This window comes from Podarcis tiliguerta (assembly GCF_965153285.1).
Source record: "Podarcis tiliguerta genome assembly, chromosome: 7".
Classification (NCBI taxonomy): Eukaryota; Metazoa; Chordata; class Lepidosauria; order Squamata; family Lacertidae; genus Podarcis; species Podarcis tiliguerta.
In genome coordinates this window covers 83,246,470-83,266,212 of record NC_139540.1, presented here as the reverse complement: position 1 = coordinate 83,266,212, position 19,743 = coordinate 83,246,470, and the positions used below count along the sequence as shown (strand labels likewise).

At 47.6% G+C, this 19,743-nt stretch overlaps 1 protein-coding gene across 8 annotated transcripts in view; it reads left to right on the top strand.

Annotated features, from left to right (window-relative positions):
* The window catches only part of PCDH1 (protocadherin 1), a 192,083-nt gene that overhangs the window by 106,345 nt on the left and 65,995 nt on the right, over window positions 1–19,743 (top strand). Inside the window, exon 2 of one of the 8 annotated variants that reach the window (XM_083448558.1) lies at window positions 553–617. The exons of 4 other annotated variants lie outside the window; for them this stretch is intronic. In XM_083448558.1, coding sequence (XP_083304684.1) covers window positions 569–617 — 49 coding nt within the window. In that variant the 5' untranslated portion in view covers window positions 553–568. Of the gene's footprint in view, window positions 1–86; window positions 618–1,508; window positions 1,672–19,743 lie in introns of those variants that run through there. 3 more of the 8 variants (XM_083448563.1, XM_083448564.1, XM_083448559.1) reach the window with 3 other exon arrangements.

Below are 19,743 nucleotides of genomic sequence, written 5' to 3'. Positions count from 1 at the left end.
GCGGCGCGCGATGATGCTCCCGGAGGCGCTCGGGGAGAGCTTGTCGCCTTCCTCGGAGGCGAGCGCGCGGCTGGGCTAAGGCACGCGAGGCTGGCTGGGTCGCTGGCGCTGCGGCCACCTCCGCGCGGAGCTTCGCTCGGGCACCGGCTTTGCCAAGGCGCCGGAGCTCCGCCTCCCTCTCCCCGGGCAGCGAGGACGACGGCGAGGAGGAGGCCAGCCGGGAGGGAGCGAGCGCGGAGAGGGAGGCGGCGGCGGCGCGCGCGCGCGCGAGGAGCGGGGGGGGGGCGGCGATGCAATCCCTGGGCTGCGCTTCCCCTGCACTTCCTCCTCACACACACCGAGAGAGCAGCTCCGGCTCGGACACAGCCCGGCTCGGCGCGCGCCCCGGCAGCAGCGGCTGCTTGGCTGGGCTCGTGGCGCGGGCGAGCGGGCAGGCGGGAGGGCTTCCTTCGGGTGGAAGGGACTGAACGGAGCGGCGCGGATTTGGAGCGGAGCGCGACGGCGCGGGGGGCTCGGAGAGCCCGGCTGCTGGCGGATTTGCTGCGGAGAGCAGCGGCGGGAGGCGAAGATGCCCGGCGAGGAGCGGCGAGCTAGGAGGAAGCCCCGGGCGCCGCGAAGTAAGGAAGCGCGGCGCGGCGAGCGGGCGGGCGGGCAGCCGGGAAGCGGCCAGGGCGGACCCCGCGGCGGAGGACCGCGCTCGGCTCGCGGCTGTGTCGGAATGCGGGCGCCGGGCTGGAGGGAAGCGAGCAAGGCGGGCGCCCGCTCGAGGCTGCGGGTGGCGGGAGCAGAGGCGGGCGAGCAGCCGCGCAGCTTGCAGAAGCAGCTCCCCGAAGACGGACGGGCGAGGGCTGGGTGGAGGGGCGAGGATGGGGATACTTGGTAGGCAGCTTGTGGGGGTCAAGTTTTTGCTCCAGCCGGCAGGCGACTCGCCTGCGGTCCTGCGCCGGGTCCTTCTTCCTCTCGCCGCATCCAGCTGCTTCGCCCCCCCCCCCCGAGCTGCGGCGCCTCTGTTGCTGCTCTCCCTCCCGGAGCCAATTCGATTCATTCTCTCTCCCCCCCCCCCGCGCCCCTCCTTTTCGACACCCTATTTTTTCACGGATCGGGGTCTCAATGAATCTTTTCCAGTCTGCGGAGACGGGAGCGCCCCCGAAATCGGAAGCAGCTCCCGGGGGGAGGCAGTGAGGGCTCCGCGCACATTGCTACCCCCCTCCCGTTACAGGCGAGAAGCAGCGGGGGGGGGGACGACAGGGAGGCGTTTGTGGGCGACGCCTGGCTTCCCCCCGATGGCTGCACCCCGATGCGCTGTGTGCGCCCCCTCCGGGATAAGAAAGGGGGGCAAGTAGTCGGGCTCCTGGCAGGACCCAAACACCCTCGCCTCCTGCCACTTGTTGGGTGCTGGGGGTGGGGAGAACTCCGCTTTGCTCGTGTGCCCCCCCCCCCCGCCCCGACGCCTGCCCCTGCCCCGGAATGCCCTGCCTGTGTGCGGGCTCCGGGGACGTGGCATCCCTGCAAGCGCCTTTTCGGACTGCGCGTGTTTTGCTGGTGCGGCGAGGGGGGGGCGCGGGCGGGCGGGCGGGCGAGGCTGGCAGCTGCCCTGGCTGCCGCTCGTGCTTCGCTCCTGCGCGCGGATGGCCGAGGCGGCAAGCGCGCCTCCTCTTCCCCGGGTGAAAAGTGCGTTGCATTCTCGCCATTGCCAGCCCCCCCCCTCCCCGCGCGCTCTGTCCGGGGCATTGCTGCTCCGGGGTTGGGGTCTGGAGGAGCGTCTGCACGGGAAAGGGTGCTGCCGCGCAGCGGGTTCGGGTGTAGATGCGCCTCCTTCGGAGAGAGACCCCGAGGAGTGCTTGGGGAAGGAGCAGAAGGCTGGGGAATACGCACGAAAGAGGAGGAAGGCGAACGGGGTGCGTGTGCATGCAAGAGCGGACAGGTCTGAGGTGAACTTCAGGCATGTAAAGGAAGTGGGCATGCATGGCTGGTGGAGGGAGACCCGGGTTTCAGCGCTGGCGTACGCTTTCCGTGAGAACTCGCGTCCGTAGCATGTCGTCGGTGAATCGGCGTGTGTGTGTGCGCGCAGATGAAGTATGATGGGTGGAAGAGGGGGAGACGTGGAAGGTGCACAGAAAAGAGGCGCCCCTGGGTATCCCGGGGGGTGAGGCAGGCTGGAAAGATGTGGCGGTGGCGGTGCATGTACTTTCCTATGGAGGAGGTGGCATGTGATGCGTGTGTATCCTATGAGGATGTTCCTAGGAGGGAGGGATGTGTTAGGTGTGCCCTGCGAGAGGGGCTGTATGGATTTGATTGTGCAAAAAGCCATTTACTGTATTGCTGCCGGATTACTTGTTGCCATTCGCTCTTAACCCGACCTCTTTGAGGGGCTTGGAAGGGTGGGGTGAGGCGGAGTCCCCTTTATATGCAGCCTTGTATGCAGATGCTAACTATGAATCATGCTCTATTTTCCTCTTCCCGTTTGTGGTTACTGTAAGTTTCTAGTCCAGCATCTGGGGACCTCTCATTTTCCTAGCGCTAGTACTGAATGTTTCTTATGTGTTACCCAACCAATGATTATTTTAAAAAAACAAAACTGCAGCAACATCCAAGCATTCTTTCCAACACAATATTTGAGACCAGAGAATAAGTTTGTGCCTTTTATCTGTCATCACTACGTGAATTAGGTAGCTGCTGTTTTAAGGGTTTTGTATCGTTGTGCACAGCACAATCTGATTTCGACCTCAAGCCCTATTTCTCATTTGTGCTTCCTGGTGTTCCTGAGTGTGTGTTCTGTTGGCCAGAGAGCTTTTATTCTGGGATATTTCCTGTCCACAGTGTTTTCAGTGTATGGCTTTCATCCTATAGCATCTTCTAGTAAGGTAGAGGGGTTTGATATTTTGATAGGGAAGTTATGAGTTAACTGCCATTGCCAGCTGCTGGTGACCCCAAGGGGTTCTAGGACTCGACTTCTAAAGAAATCTTTATTGCTTTCTGAGTTGCCTTAAGGCAGATCTGTTATCTCTGTGTTACCCAGAATCAAATGCTACAAAAGACCACCACAACTGTATCCCTATAGGCAGAATGTGCTTCCAAATAGGAGCCAGGAGGCCTAAGCCCTGCTGAATATTTTTGTATATGCTAATGTGTTTACACCTTAATGAGTTGGAGAATGGTCTTGCTAAGCCAGTTGTAAGAGGAAGGAAAAATTGGTCTAACAAAGCCAGGTGTAGATAACAGGTGCTTTCTTTGGGGATTTGAAAGCATCTCAGCCAGCATAGGCCTTTGGCCAAAAGTCTGGGTTGCAACAAATCAGTGGGACCTACAGGGCAAAAACTAGGTCATGGATCATGGGCCAAAGCCATAATCCTCAGCCCCAGCCAACATGGCCATGCTTAGGGATGGGAGTGGTCTTCCAGAATACCTGGTGTGCGCACTGTTGGCGGCCTCTGAACCCAGAGCTGGATTAAGACATGCTGAGGCCCTAAGCTATGGCAGCTTTAAGAGGCCCCTGAGCGTTACCCAGACTGTATTATTCTAACAAGAAGGACAATGAAAATAGAAATAATGAACTATTGTATTTGTATACATGCTGATGCATAGGCTAGGGTGGAACTTAAAAATAACAATCTTGCAATAAGCCTGCTTGCTTATGAAAATACCATATGATTTATTAGTATATATTAAGACAATATTATTGTTATTTCTGAATAGATATATAAACACAACATGGCAAATTATTGCGTAGCCGTTGAGTATATTTCATCATATCAGAATGAGTTTGTTTTCCTATTTCCTTCATTAACCAATTATGCAAAACTCCAAATTTAGGTTAGTTTAGTTAGTTTGTTTTTTACTTAGAGGCCTCTCATAATCTGAGGCCCCAAGCTGCAGTTTATTTTGCTTGTGCACAAATCCAGCACCGACTAGATTAGGCAAGCAGCTCGACAAGGTTAAAGCTCTGACCCTGACTCTGGCTTGGAAGCGTTGCAGAAGGAGCCTAACGAAGTGGTGGAGCTGGATTTGTTAGGCAAGAGCTTTGGCTTGTTCTGTTGTTGTTGTTTTTCTTCTCCTGGATGAAATGTGGCTTCTCTAAGATTGCACAAAAATAATAAGAAATGCACTGTTGTGAGACGATGAATAGTCTGTGTTGAAGGTTGGTGTTGAGCTGGTGTGTGTTGAGCATCATTCTGCAGGAATGCTGCAAGGGCTTAAGCTCATAATGCACACGCGTGCTCATATTGTACGGGGACATGGATAGAGAGGACTGTATGGATGTGCTTGTTTCTACTGGGTATGCACATGTATGAAGTAATCAGCAATGAATTTCTCAAGGGCAAATGCAGTGCAGAATCCGTGGGCAAGAGGCTGTGACAACTCACACTGCAGCCTTGACCATTCGTTAGCCAGGTGTGGCTCAAAATATGGTGCTTGAGGTGGAAATGCAAAATGGTGACTTTATTTTAGTAATTAAGAATGGTTACAATCCACTGGCGAGTCCCTTCGGGAACTTCTCAATGCCCAGAGTCAGCTATCTTCCTTTGCCTGCATCTGGTCAGATTGCACAGGTAATTACGTTAGGAAATGCAATTATTTCATTTTTATCCCATGAAGTCCTAATGCGATGGACTTTAAGGAAGGCTTAGCTATCCTATTTCCACATTTCTGCTGTTGCTAGGCTCTGAATTGAATTGGCAGTAGTGTGAGTTCCTTTTTCTGCTCCCTATTGCAGGCCTACCATGTTGGCTGCATCATTAGATGACTGAAATGCAGTTCAGGAATTGCTTGGCTATCTGCTTTCTTGGGTTTTGTTAAATGTTTAGAAGCGGAGCTCTTTGTTTTAACAGGGTTCCTTCCATTGCATTGGCCTATGCTGGGTACTAAGTACAAAGTATTTCTGGGTGATACATGCTGCAAAAAACGTTGCCCTGAATTGTAGTATGCCTCCATTGGAAGATTCCTTCCACTTTATCCTCTCGCAAATCCCTCCCACATTTTGGCTTTCTTTCATTTCCTCGCCCGTACCACTGCCCCCTCCCTTTTTACTGCCCATCAGGATATAATCTCTATAGTTCACAGACAACCACCCCATCCTATCTGAGGGGCAGAGTCCGTACCTTTCACATACAAGGTGGATTGAAATCAAACATCCGCAGCAATAAAGATATAATAGTAGGGCCTGCTTCAAAGTTTATCCTGGGGGGGGGGGGCAAGCTTGGCTTGCACATGAAGGAGGTCCAGTTCCATTGCAGCTACAACCCCCACCCCCTCCCAATATGCAGGGCTATCTCTGTGCTGCATTTATTTTGACTGTTGTTTCTAAGGGCATTTGCTTTGCTCTATTCTGGTTTCTGTTCTGCTTTTTTAATTGGTTTTGTGTATTTTATTCTGATTTTTAATTGGCTTTGTGTATTTTTGTGATTCTTTAAAAAAAAGAAAATTCAATTCTTCCCCGAATGTATGTATACCAACTAGTTGCCATAATAGCATTTTTAAAAATTGCCTAGTGCCTTATTGCTGGAAAATTCTGAACAGTTCTTCAGAAACATGCATAGGACCAGACTGTATTTTTTTTAAAAAATAATATTTATTAGAGGTTTAATAGTTACAGAAAAAAGAAAAAAGAAACAATAAAAAATTTAACAGACAATACATCGAAAATAAAAAGAAAAACAAAAAACAATGCAGCAAAACAACAACAAAAAACAAAAACAAAAACATTTTAAAACACATCTAATATTTCCATATCTTTACCTTTCATTTACTTATTTCATCGACCCTCACACCTCCCTTTTTTGTATTCTAGTTCAATTAGCTATTTCAGCAAATCCTTTCTTCTCAATTTTTTGTTCTATAATTTATCTTAATACAATCTAACTTTTAATTTTCCACTTTGGCCCATTAACAATCAGTTTTTGCTTAATTCTTTATAACATTTCTGCTAAAACCATATAACTTCATTCCAGCATTCTTCTAACATCCATTAATTTTGCAAGCATAGGACCAGTCTGTAAGCCCTACTTTGTTCAGTGGGACTTCTTTCCAAATAGTTGTCCATAAAACCACAGCCTTAATCTCCACATACATGATCTTGCTTAGTATCTTTACATATGTAAGACCCTAATGAAGTTATAACTAAATGAAATTAGGATTATATCCAAGTAGATAAAAGCCAAGCAGAAAACACTTAGAATACTCCAGTACAAAAGACATGTGGACTTGACCTATAAAGGTTCCCTATTGCTCCTAGATCAGGGGTAGACAACCTAAGGCCCAGGGGCCAGATGCGGCCCAATCGCCTTCTCAATCTGGCCCGTGGATGGTCTGGGAATCAGTTTGTTTTTATGTGAGTAGAATGTGTCCTTTTATTTAAAATGCATCTCTGGGTTATTTGTGGGGCATAGGAATTTGTTCATTATTATTTTTTCCAAAATATAGTCCAGCCCACCACATGGTCTGAGGGACGGTGGACCGGCCCACGGCTGAAAAAGGTTGCTAACCCCTTTCCTAGATTGTCCAAAAGCCCCGTGCAGTTGCAACTCAGTACAGTCCCAGTTCACATGGTATGCTAAGCCAATCGATGTGGGTTCCTTCCTACAGGGGAGATTGCTGCTGCTTTGCTGCTCCTCAGTGCCTGTTGCTGCACCACTGTGAGCTAAGCCATGGTTAGGCTTAGTGTGTCATTGGAACCTGGGCTCATAGTTTCCCTTACTCCAGACAAATGATGAGCTATAGCCACGGTTTGTTTTATGGCTTACTGCTCGTGGGTTTTTTTGTAGGAGACAAATCATGAACCTAGGTACGGATGAAATGCTAAACCAAACCATTGCTTAGCTCTCAGTGATGCAGCAGGAGGACCCGAAGAAGAGCAAAGCAGCTGTAGTCTCTCTGGGAATGCACATGCTCTTGCATTTATGCTAAGTCAGGGTTTTGGTTACCATGATGTGTGAACTGGTGGAAAGCAAAAGCTTGTGTATTTTGATTAGGAATCATAACTATTTTTTGACCTGTGCATTTATAATCCCCATTTGCAGCATACTTTTAGCAATGCTGTGAATCTTATTATACTGTTTTATTAGCTGCTGCTGCTAAACATTTTGTGCTACTTTTTATTGTTTATTGCTGGTTTGTCATTACATTTTAATGCTGGAGTGTTGTAAGCCACCCAGGTAACATTGCTACCGGGTAGCACATAAGCACTACAAACAATTAAACTATTAAATATTCACAGTTTGAGAGCTCAACACATTGCAGAGGCCAGGTAGTTAGGTGGAAGGAATAAAACAAGGACATAAGATTATCAGTAAGTGTTTTGTGCAGTGATGGGCCCTCCAGATATTTTTGAACTACAACTTCCATCTCTATGACCATTGGCTATGCTGGCCTGGGGCTGATGGGAGTTGGAGTCCAACATTTGAAGGGCCCCTGCTTTTGCCATCCCTAGTTTCGTGGATGATGCTGGTGGGATATAGGATGGCATTTCTGGGATCTTCTCAAGGCACAGTAGGAAGCTGAGGAGAAGGGAATGAAAAGCCAAGAGTATTGGGGCCTGCTTTGGTGCAGAGCAAGCAGTGGCACATATTGCCTTCAGCTTACCTTTAGCTCCTTGTTGTTGTATGAGTGTGTGTATGTCTGATCAACTTCCTGATACAGAACAGGAAAAAGGATTGGGATGAGAAAGTTGCTGGGTCATGCAAGGAAAGGAGTCTAGTGAAAGGAATAGAGTGGCAGCTAACTAGGAGAAAGTAAACGGAGCAGGCAAAAGGGACTAGGATGAAGGACTAGAGAAGAAGAGTTTGGATTTGATATCCCGCTTTATCACTACCCGAAGGAGTCTCAAAGCGGCTAACATTCTCCTTTCCCTTCCTCCCCCACAACAAACACTCTGTGAGGTGAGTGGGGCTGAGAGACTTCAGAGAAGTGTGACTGGTCCAAGGTCACCCAGCAGCTGCATGTGGAAAAGCAGGGAATCGAACCCGGTTCACCAGATTACGAGTCTACCGCTCTTAACCACTACACCACACTGGCTCTCATCTGGGGGGCAGGAGGGACCAAGCAAGGGACGGAGGCCCTTGAACTGAGAAGAGTTCCCCACCTCTCGAGTCCAGCAGGCAGCATTTTCTGCCCCTTCCTGGTTGTTCCCTGGTATCATGCCATCCAGAAGCTCCTGTCAAATCCAGTGAGGCAGGGAAGTGGGGCTGAGCAGCTGGATCTCGCTCAGACCTGGACGGGAACAATCTGTCTTTGCTGGCTGTTGCTAGGCAACAACTCCCACTGAGGTCCTTTCAAATGTAAAAAGAAATCACAAGTAGCTCTCAGTTTGCCTATTATTATTATTATTATTATTATTATTATCTGTAAGTTTGCATCCACGGATCAAACCACTTACTAGCTGCTTCCCATTTGGGTATCTTGGGTAGTTCCAAGACAGCAACGAGTTCAAATTCTAACTAAAGTCTCATGATAAAGACCCAGAGCACTTATGTCTGCTAAGAAGGATTTAATTAGCAGTGATGCCTTATCCAATGCATTTTGGTGTCTGATGTGGAAAACCTAAATGGCTAGTTAATTATTTTATTAAATGTACATCGTGCCCTTCTACCCAAAGAAGCCCTATTCTCCCCCAAATGGACACAAATCACCAGGAAATTGGTTGATTGATTTAACTTATATGCCACTTTCCCACATTGAGCTGTGCACAAAGCAGCTTACAGTAAACGTTGAAAACATTCAAATAGAGGACATTGGAAATACAAATATATATACTATGCAAGATATGCAAATATATAAAATGTCAAAAATCAACAATTTAGCAAACAGAATAAATTAAATATTACGAAAAAAAACCAATCTAGGCTGAAGTATATAAATACAAAGCAAAAACAATAGATAGCCAAACATAAAGTTTCTGCTACTGGTCTTGCTGCACTCAAGTTCTCCTGCACAAGTCCTGTTCAAATAATCAGTAACTAGTGCGCCATAAGTCATCACTGTTTCCCATTCCATTGCCCAAAGGCAACTGCAGCCATTTTTCCAGGGTTTGTGTGTGCACAGTACATGCATGAGCGTACAAAACTAGATCTGTTGAGTAAGTGGCAGTGAAGCCTGGGCAGCAAATCTACCAAGCTGGGTAGACCTGGTCCCCAAGACACATGTACCACACCTACTCTTCCATTGTGGCTGACCTGGTGTCCAGGCATCAATTTTTAACCCGGAGCAAGAACAACTATTCTTGAAAAACAGCAGCAGGAACAATAACAATAACCCAAAGCAATGGTTCATATTTAGGAAGAAAAGGCTAGAGAGAAAAACTTCCTGGTTCATTCACTGGTGAAGAAGTGATTGCTGCCCCAAAGGGCAAGAGCAAAACCAGAAATTCAGCATTTGAGAGTAGCTGTGACCGGGTAGTAGTGTTTGTACCCAAAATCAAAGAAAAAAAAATGACAGCAGGATTAATGATTTTCCTTAGTCAGTTACGCCAGCCCTGCAAAATAGTTCAGTGTTGGACCCTTTTTGTTGGGTAATGTATGACAGCCCTGCAATTTAGTCCTGTAATAATAATAATAATAATTCTATTATTTGTACCCCACCCATGTGACTATGGACGCGGGTGGCGCTGTGGGTTAAAGCCTCAGCACCTAGGACTTGCCGATCGTATGGTCGGCGGTTCGAATCCCCGCAGCGGGGTGCGCTCCCGTCGTTCGGTCCCAGCGCCTGCCAACCTAGCAGTTCGAAAGCACTCTCGGGTGCAAGTAGATAAATAGGGACCGCTTACTGGCAGGAAGGTAAACGGCGTTTCCGTGTGCTGCGCTGGCTCGCCAGATGCAGTTTGTCACGCTGGCCACGTGACCCGGAAGTGTCTTCGGACAGCGCTGGCTCCCGGCCTCTAGAGTGAGATGAGTGCACAACCCTAGAGTCTGGCAAGACTAGCCTGTACGGGCAGGGGTACCTTTACCTTTACATGTGACTAGGTTGCCCCAGCTACTCTGGGAGTCTTCCAGCAAATTATCAAACCAAAGTAAAACATCACACATAAAAAAACTTTCCTATACAGGGTTCACATTCAGATATCTTCTCAAAGTCAGATACAGTGGTACCTCGGGTTACATAAGCTTCAGGTTACAGACCCCGCTAACCCAGAAATAGGGCTTCAGGTTAAGAACTTTGCTTCAGGATGAGAACAGAAATAGTGCTCCAGCGGCGTGGCGGCAGCAGGAGGCCCCATTAGCTAAAGTGGTGCTTCAGGTTAAGAACAGTTTCAGGTTAAGTACTTAACCTGAGGTACCACTGTAGTTGTTTATCTCCTTTACATCTGATGGGAGCACATTCCAAAGGGCGGGCACCACCACCGAGAAAGCCCTCTGCCTGGTTCCCTGTATCTTCACTTCTTGCAGTGAGGAAACTACCTGGAGGCCCTCAGAGCTGGATCTCGGTGTCCAGACTGGATGATGGGTGTGGAGACATTCCTTCAGGTATACTTGGCCGAGACCGTTTAGGGCTTTAAAGGTCAGCACCAACACTTTGAATTATGCTCGGAAATGTGCTGGGAGCCAATGCAGGTCTCTCAGGACCAGTGTTATATGGTCCTGGCAGCCACTCCCAGTCACTAGTCTAGCTGCTGCATTCTGGATTGGTTGTAATTTCCAAGTCACCTTCAAAGGTAGCCCCACGTAGAGCGCATTGTAGTAGTTCAAGCGGGAGATAACCAGAGCAGGTACCCCTCTGGTGAAACACTGCACAGGTAGGTAGGGTCTCAGCTGGCGTACCAGATGGAGCTGGAAGACAGCCGCCCTGGACTCAGAATTAACCTGTGCCTCCATGGACAGCTATGAGTCCAAAATGACACCAAGGCTATTCACCTGGTCCTTCAGGGTAGGGTTGCCATATGTCCTCTTTTTCCAGGACATGCCCTCTTTTTCATGGGTAGAGTCGTCATAGCGATCCATAGTTAAAAGTAGAGGTCAGCAAATGTGTCCTCTTTTTTGCTCTTCAAAATATGGCAACCCTACTTTAGGGGCACAGTTACCCTCTTGAGGACCAGGGGCTCCCCCACACCTGCCCTCCCCGTGTCCCCCAGAAACAGCACTTCTGTCTTGTCAGGATTTAACCTCAATCTGTTGAACGCCATCTGCGTAAAACCTTTACAGGAGATCTTGGAGTCCTTATTAGACCCCAATAGTGAAGGCGGTTCTGTTAAACTTTGAACCAAGAGTCTCCTGGAACTGTTTTCTGTGGATGCAATAGAGATGGCGAATAAATTTTCTTCGCTATTGCCACTAGGTAGGCTCTCACCCGTTGAGCTCTCACCCGTGTTTGGTCTGATATGAAATGAGTTTTCCGCCACCAGCATTCTAGCCTTCTCAGTGATGACTCAGCCCTGGGGGAAACCTTGAGGCCATCTGGGGTCCATGCAATTGAGAGGGCACTTTGGAGCCAGACAGTTGATAGCCCTGTTTAACTCTGCATTCCATCAGGCCACCAGGGAATCTGCTGAGAGGCCATCAACCTGGGAAAATTCATTCCCTACCACTTTCTGGAAGCCATTTGGATCCGTTAAGTGGCGGGGGTGGGCCATTCAAATCTCTCGCCCCTCCCTGCAGAAAGGAAGGGTCACAGAAAAGTCTAGTTGCACCAGGAAGTGATCTGACCGTGGCACTTCTTTTGTTCTACTGGAACTTAGTGTTAGATCACCCACGTCCATAGAGGAAAATGTCAAATCTAAGGCGTTTCCATGACTATTGAGTAGGGTCAGATTTATGCAAGGACAGACTCATGGAAGCCATGCTTTCCACAATGTCTCAAGCAGCCCCTTGTATGGTCAAGTTGGCATGGAGGTTAAAATCCTGAAGTTTGCATGGGGGTTAAAATCCTGAAGTTGGCATGGAGGTTAAAATGCCCTAGGACAGAGGTTTTCAACCTTTTTGAGTCCATGGCTCCCTTGACCAGCTACATTCTTTCTGTGGCACCCCTGTGGGGCCCAAGGAGCCCAGTTATGTCAACCCTTGCCTGCAGAGCTGATCGCCTCTCACCCTTTTTAAAACACCTCCCCTCATCCTCCTCTCCTCTTCTCCTTGGGCGTCCTCCACGTAGCTGCTGCTGCAATAAACAGGTGTGCAAGGTCGCAGCACCCCTGACCATCATTCAAGGCACCCCAGGGTGCCAGAGCACACTGGTTGAAAACCATTGCCCCAGGACCACCAGGTTAAATGTCTCCAGAACAACAGGCAGGGGATCTTTGGTGCCGCAGGGTGGTTGGTACACAAATAGGAATCCTGTACTGCCTCTATTGACCAAATTCCAGAACTAGTGTTATATAATCCAGATATATACAGGTAAAGGTACCCCTGACCATTAGGTCCAGTTGTGAACGACTTTGGGGTTGCGCGCTTATCTCGCTCTATAGGCAAGGGAGCCAGCATTTGTCCACAGACAGTTTTTCCGGCATGCCAGCATGACCAAGCCACTTCTGGCAAACCAAAGCAGCGCATGGAAATGCCGTTTACCTTCCCGCCGCTGGAGTGGTACCTATTTATCTACTTGCACTTTGACGTGATTTTGAACTGCTAGGTGGGCAGGAAGTCTAGATATATAATTAGATATATAATCTAATTGCCAAATGGCACCTTAAACCTAAGTTAGTCGCCACAGTGGAATGTCTAGGTGGCATTTCCCCACCACAACTGGAATTGGTTGCTGTTGTTAGTTTCATTTCTATAGCATTTTATATTTTAAAGAACAAATCTCAGAGTGGTTTACAGCACATTAAAACCTCAAATAAAACCATCCAGAATAAAACAAATTCAGGCTCCAAGGAAACTATTTCAGATCCTTATCTAAGTGACATTTTGCTCTTCCCATTCACCAACCTGGTGTTCAGACCCATGCCAGTTGCAAAATGCGCCCAGCACTTGGCTAATTTCTAACACTGTTCTAGAACATGCACTCAGAGAACTGGGTCTCCTTAATAGGACACCTGATGAAAACGGAAGGCTTCCTAAAAACCACTGCATTCACCTCTCCCTGCCCACATGACCTGGGCTGCTGTGTGTAAGAGAAACATGGTGGACAAACAGCAGCAAGAACAGGCCCATCTGCTTCATCCAACCAAGTCTCTGTTACATGTGCCTGGTCAGTTCCCCCAGCCATGATCAAGTCATGGATGGCACTGGTCTTCTTGGCCATTGACCTGGCGCTGCAGAGCAGCACCTTAAAGTCATGTTGGACACCCTTGTTGACACCTGTATCCTTCCGGCCTCCTTGGTAATGTCGTGATCTGGTCCTAGTTCATCTCCCTGAGATTGGGTGTTCCATTGCTCCCATCCTAGTGGTACTTGCCCCATCCATAATATTGGCTAGCCTTGTGTTGTTATCCAGTCAGCTGTTGTGTGGTTTTGGTTTTTAAGGAAATGCTGGGAGAGGGGGTAATTCCCACCCCGAAAAATTTCTCAAATATGTTAGGGCAGGCTCTGTTTAATTTGACACGAGGTTTGCTTTGACAAGGATTATAACTGCCTGTTTTCTATTTTGTGATAATTGCCTGGGAAGTTGGTGTCATATCATGTATGGCTAGTGGAGTTATTTAGAGGAGGAGGAGGAGGAATGATGAGTGGGAGGAAGTCTGGGTCATTGAGACTGGTAAACAGGATGGTAGGCAGATGGTATGTTGTGACTTCAATGCGCCGCACACTGTTTGGAGGAAGTGAGTTTGGGTTGCACTTTGGCATGTTACTGGGTAGGCTGAGCCGAAGTTGGGTAATGACTTTGTTTGAATGTAAGCAAGATAGCGTTTGAAGATCCTTTCTGAGAAAGGAATGTACTTTGTTTTGAGGCCATGGAAGTGGGTGTGGAGGACACAAGTCTAAATAGGATGTCGGTGATTGGGATAAATGGCAGCTGTGCCTTGCTCCCTGGAAAACAAAGGATGTATCACAATCCAGTTCGCTTCTGGAAGTATTTTATGTAGCTGTGCAGTTGTTTGTGGGCACAGGTGCGTGTTGTACTTGTGAGTGGAGTAAGTATTTCTATTAAAAAGTTGCAAATGTGTAATGCAGGCACTTTTTTAATTGATGGAAAGGCTTTTAATTTATGGGTTTAACCAGTTTAAACACCCTTTAAGGACTAAATCCTGATTAACACAATAAGAATTACTTTTGAGCAAAAACAGGATTTTGCGATCATTTAGAAATATTAGAGTTGCACACCTGTCAGCTACAATTTCACTTGATTAATCTACTGATTAACTAATGGAGGGCCAACTATAATAGGTGAGAAATAATTTTCATCTTGGTTGTCTGTATATTATGCGTCATACCCTGTGTTGGTTCTGGAGAATTACAGTATTTTTCGCCCTATAGGGCGCACCGGCCCATAGGGCGCACCTAGTTTTTTTGGGAGGGGTTAATAAAGAAAAAAAAATTATTCCCTCCCCCCCAGGTGCGGGGCTGGGACGGAGGAAGCCCGAGCTTCCACCGACCCCAGCCCCCAGAACTCCCGCCGGGCTCCCCAGGCTTGCGGATATCTGCCCGAAGCCTGGAGAGCGAGAGGGGTCGGTGCACACCAACCCCTCTCGCTCTCCAGGCTTCAGCGAAAACCTGCATTCACCCCATAGGACGCACACACATTTCCCCTTCATTTTTGGAGGGGGGAAAGTGCGTCCTATATGGCAAAAAATATGGTAATATAATGGAAAGGAAAAGAACAGGTGTCCTTGTTTTTGTTACCTTACAACTTCCTATTTTCTTTTTTTAAAAGCACTTATATTAAAGTTTAGTAATATGCAAATTTTATTTTTAGTATTCTTCATTGCAACTAGGTCTTTGGCAAAGCAGCATATTTTAGAAACGTGTGCATAAATGCACACCTAACTCACAACCCTGGCTACTGTAGAGAATACAGGACAAGACAGAACCCTGGTCTCTCCGGGTATATCAGTCCTTAGCATTATAATGATACACACTAAGAGCTGGCCTACCAGGTCAGACCAGTGGTGAGTGTTGGGTGACAAGTGCTCACTTTATATGCAGCGGGTTTTGGAAGTTACTGTACCTGTGGCTTCCATTACTGAGCAACCACTACAAGGGATCTGTCTGTGTCAGAAGTGCTGACTTCCTAAATGTAGAACAGCCAACTGCTTGCTTAGGTAGGTAATAACAATAAGGATAACAATAATTTTATTACTTATACCCTAGTCACTCTGGGCAGCTTCCAGCACATATAAAAATATAATAAAATGCCAGACATTAAAAACTTCCGGATTTATCTTTGAGTGAAACTTGTTGTGCAAGAAGGGTATACAGGTGACTTTCAACATACGATAGTTTCCATTCCTGGGACAGCACATAAAGCCAAAATTGCATATAGTCAAGACACATTGGGTGCAACGGCAGGTGGCCTTCCTTTTAAATTTTTCTTTAATTGCCAAATGTGTAAAGCTCAATGCAGACAAGTTAAATGTGCATAAGTTGCGAGTTATCAGTATCTGAAAAGAAGTTAACATCTGTCTTAACTGGGTAGGTCGTAACCTCCGTCAATATTGCGTCCAAAGTATTTTGTCCCATGATGAGCTGTTTTAAGGAGCATTGCACTCAGATGAATTAGTCATCCCACGCAACTACCTCTGGAAAGTGGCACAAGGGCTGTGCCACACACTTTTTGCCTTCACATTCCCACACCCTATCAGGGTGACCACATCTGGAATGTTGCAAGAACTTAATTACTGCTGAACTTTTTCCAAGCTGTGCCTGCCTCAATCCCTCTTTGCCTTCCGTCTCATTACCCAAGGATCAGAGAACACACACCCTGGGAGTCAGGAATATGACAGCTTCCTTGGAAAAGGGAAAAACCTTGCCAGAGTCCTCTCTCCTCCCCCCCCCCCCGCCGCCCAGCTGTTTGCAAAGTTAAGACGCTGGAAGCCTCATTTTCTGCTGAGGATCATGTAGATTGTTATTCAGCCCACCCGCCCCGCCCGATCGCCCGCAGAGAAAGATGCTTGCAGCAATGATTCACCTTTCCTTTGCAAACAGTTGGTGGGAGGAGGGGGCCTGGTGGGCTTCTCCTGTTCTTGAAGGAGTGATGTCTGCCACCCGCTGTGTGCTGGCGCATGTCTAGAGTCTGCAATCCTCACACAGAACGGTATCGTTCAAAACAAACTGGCCTCCTCTTAATATAGTCAATGTACCTGAGAAAATACTATATTTAACAAAAGTGTGGGGGGGGGATCCCATCTTTATTTTAAAATGCCTCAGTCCACGAGAGGGCCATGTGCACGCTTGCTAGTTGCTACACTCCTTCCTCCTCCTCCTCCTCCTCCTCCTCCTCTTCTTTTAAAAGTTTAATACAGAAAATCTATTTGATATTCATTAAACTTAGTTTCTCCAGTTACAGTTTTGCATTGTACAAAGCATTTTAATGACACGGTACTTAAAAAGATCTTTACAAATTGAAATGTGATACCCTTTCCTCCAAATATTTAATTGCCATAAATTTGTTTAAAAATACACATTAAATGCATATTTCAGACACTAAACCTTCTATAATCTCAATACCACAAAATACATAGATATACTATTCGGGGGAGGGGAGGAATCTAATTAGTATATAATATTTTGCTCACCATTAACATACGTGAAATGCACATACTGACTTAGAAATCCTAATTTGGGGCCCCAAAGTACCCTTTTAAAATTTCAAATATTTAGCAAAGTAAGGGGGGGGGTCTTCTTCTGAACATTGGGGCTCCATAGGGCCTATACATTCTGGAAATAATGGAAACGTTTAGAATTGGATGCATTTTAGTTTGGCAAATGTAACCTTGATAACTGGGGGTGGAATCAACTCTGTCTCCACTCATGTTATTTTTCCTCAGAAGCATGGCTGACTCCAGCTATAATGCTCTAAAAATCAGGGGAGGATGGTTCCCTTTCAATTTTGCTGCATAGGTTTGATCTACCTAAGTGCAGGCCCTCAGACCTTCCTCTAGACCCTTCCATCACAAACACCTCTCTGCTTCCCCGAAGTACCACAGCCTCCCCTAATCTGCAGACCTTCAGATGTGTTGGACTACAACTCCCATGAGCCTCAGCCATCATGACCATGCCAGCTGGGCCTGATGGGAGTCATAGTCAAAAACAACTGGTGGGTATCGGGATGGCAAAGGCTGCACTGCCCCAAAAAATTACCGTATTTTTCGCTCTATAACACGCACCCGACCATAACACGCATGTAGTTTTTAGAGGAGGAAAATCCGTAGGCATGCCACCTGTAGGCATTCCCTCCATAAAACGCACAGACATTTCCCCTTACTTTTTAGGAGGAAAAAAGTGAGTGTTATGGTGCAAAAAATACGGTAGTTCGTTACACTTCTATGCCACTCTTCCTTCCAAAGGGGAGCCCAAGATGGCAAACACTGAAGTGTTAAAGTGACACAATTGAAGATAAGATAAAAATACATTTAAAGCAGTTAAAAACTCCACTGCTGATCATAGAGTCCCAAGATGGTTGATGCAGGAGAGCTTGAAGCCCAAGCCGTGTAAGGGCTTTATGTGCTAGTGCTAACACTCTGAATTGGGCTCAGTAGCCCACTGGCAGCCAGGGCAGAGCTTTTGCAGCTGGCAAGATACGGTCCATTTGGGCTGCTCCAATGACCAACCTAGCAGCCTTATTCTTGTGTAGTTGCATGGGCAGGGTATAAATAAAATTAGTAGTAGTAGTACTTTCTGGTGATGATTCCTACCCCACAGGTAGGCATTGAACTACTGTGCAGAGCCTCTGACTTCCATTCCTTTGAGTTGTTCCAAAAGGGCACCATGATCAAAAACGATTGTGAGGCTGAGAATTTCCAAAATGGTACTCCGGTCAAAGCCTCAAGCAAACTAAGCTTATGGCTTGTGAGTGACTATTCTGTCTGCATCTCTTCATCTTCCATGTAGGCTTCCAAGAAGCATTACCATAGTTCAAGGACACATTCCAGGCAGCTGAAAGCTCTCAAGGAGGGCCCAGAAGATGACCATATGGATTGTGGCCTAGGAAGAGTCCCAAGGGCCAGGATAGACAGGATTGGAGGGCTACATTTGGCCCTCGGTCCCCCACCCCTGGTCCACACCAACAGAAGGAAAGTAGAACTGACCAAAGACATTTCTCTGCCTGAGGCAAATGACAAAATGGACCCTTTTCTGCTTCCCACATACAGCAGCTGATTGGACTGGTATCTGAATCTTAATTCAACACTAATGATAGGACAGAGGCATCAGGTATGGGGCGTGGAGCAATACACGCTGTGAATGATCTACAGCTCTCTCCTCCAACAGAAGGGAATGGCTGAGGAGTGGCTGTCTTCAGCACCTGCCTCACCTTGCCTAATGGTAGGGTGGGTGGGCCCTGAAGGGGAGGGCTTGTCTTATTGTTCCCTTTTCGTTCACAAAAACTAGACCACATTCTCAGTCCTCAAGTGGGCATTCACCAGCAAGAAACGACACCTGGGGGGCATTGTGGGAGGGGAGCACTAAAAAGGCATGGTAAAGGACCCCTGGAGGGTTAGTTCCAGTCAAAGGTGACTATGGGGTTGCGGCGTTCACCTCGTTTCAGGCCAAGGGAGCCAGCGTTTGTCCACAGACAGCTTTCCAGGTCATGTGGCCAGCATGACTGAACCGCTTCTGGTGCCAAAATGTTTCCAAAACTGAAATGCATGGTCAAGCAGGCACCATAAAAGGAAAATGCCACGGTGTGGAGATGGTGGGGGGTAGGAGGGTTCTGGACTTTGTTTATTGACAGCTAGTACCTGTGCATCCAGGGCGAAGCTGCTTGGAGAGGGAGGGGGGCTTTGCTTATTGAAACGGCCCTCTTGCTTCCAAACACAGTGCCTGTGAGAAGCGATGGCCCAAGTCTCAAAAGCATGAGCTTTCCCCCTCTGGCTTAACTCTTTTGTCAATTCAGAGAGAGAGGGAGACAGAACATTTGAAAGAGCTGGTGGGCAGAGTTTGTTTGGTGGGTTTGTTCCATTATTCAGCTTGTCTTGTTTTCCTTTAGTCCCTCCCGGCCTTAAATCTGTATTTGCTTGCTCCCAGCCTTCCCTTTCTCAGTCAATCAGTCCCATCCTCCTTATTTCAAAATAATAATTGTTGTCTTGGTCTTATCTTAGTTTTCCATCTTGAACCTGTTTTCATGGGCACAGATGTTTTCTCTTGGGTTGTGCGTGTCTCTTAGCAGTTCTTCCCGCAGCTTGTCTTTCCGTTAGTGCTGCTTTACGGCCCTGCCTTTTTCCACCCAGTCTCCCTTACCCTTCTTGCCCAGTACCCAGCCACCCACAACCCAGCCTTGCAGCTTCTCCAGTCCTTTCCTAATTCATCATTTCCCATCCTTCCTTGTAGTAGTTTTAAAAGCAAAATGGCTGTTTGTTGTCTGTGTGTTTTCTACCTTAACTGTAGCTTTGCCTTGTGTATGTTATGTGTATTGGGTAAATCTTGCATGTGTGCATCCACCATTGTACGAGCAAGCACATCGCAGCATCACAGATTGAACATAGCACAGAAGGAAATGTAATAAATCAAGGCACCTGTCTGGCAGCACCGTGGTGCCAACAGAGGCACAAGCGGCAGAGGTGCTGGCAGCAGCAGAAGCACCACTGGCCAGACCGGTTCTCTCCCAGTCAGGCTAGTTCATCCACCTGCTCCTGTTGGGGGGGGGCTGCCTACCTAAGTTACCTGAACAGCCCCTTACTGCCAAAGCAACATCTTAGAATCATAGAGTTGGAAGAGACCACAAGGG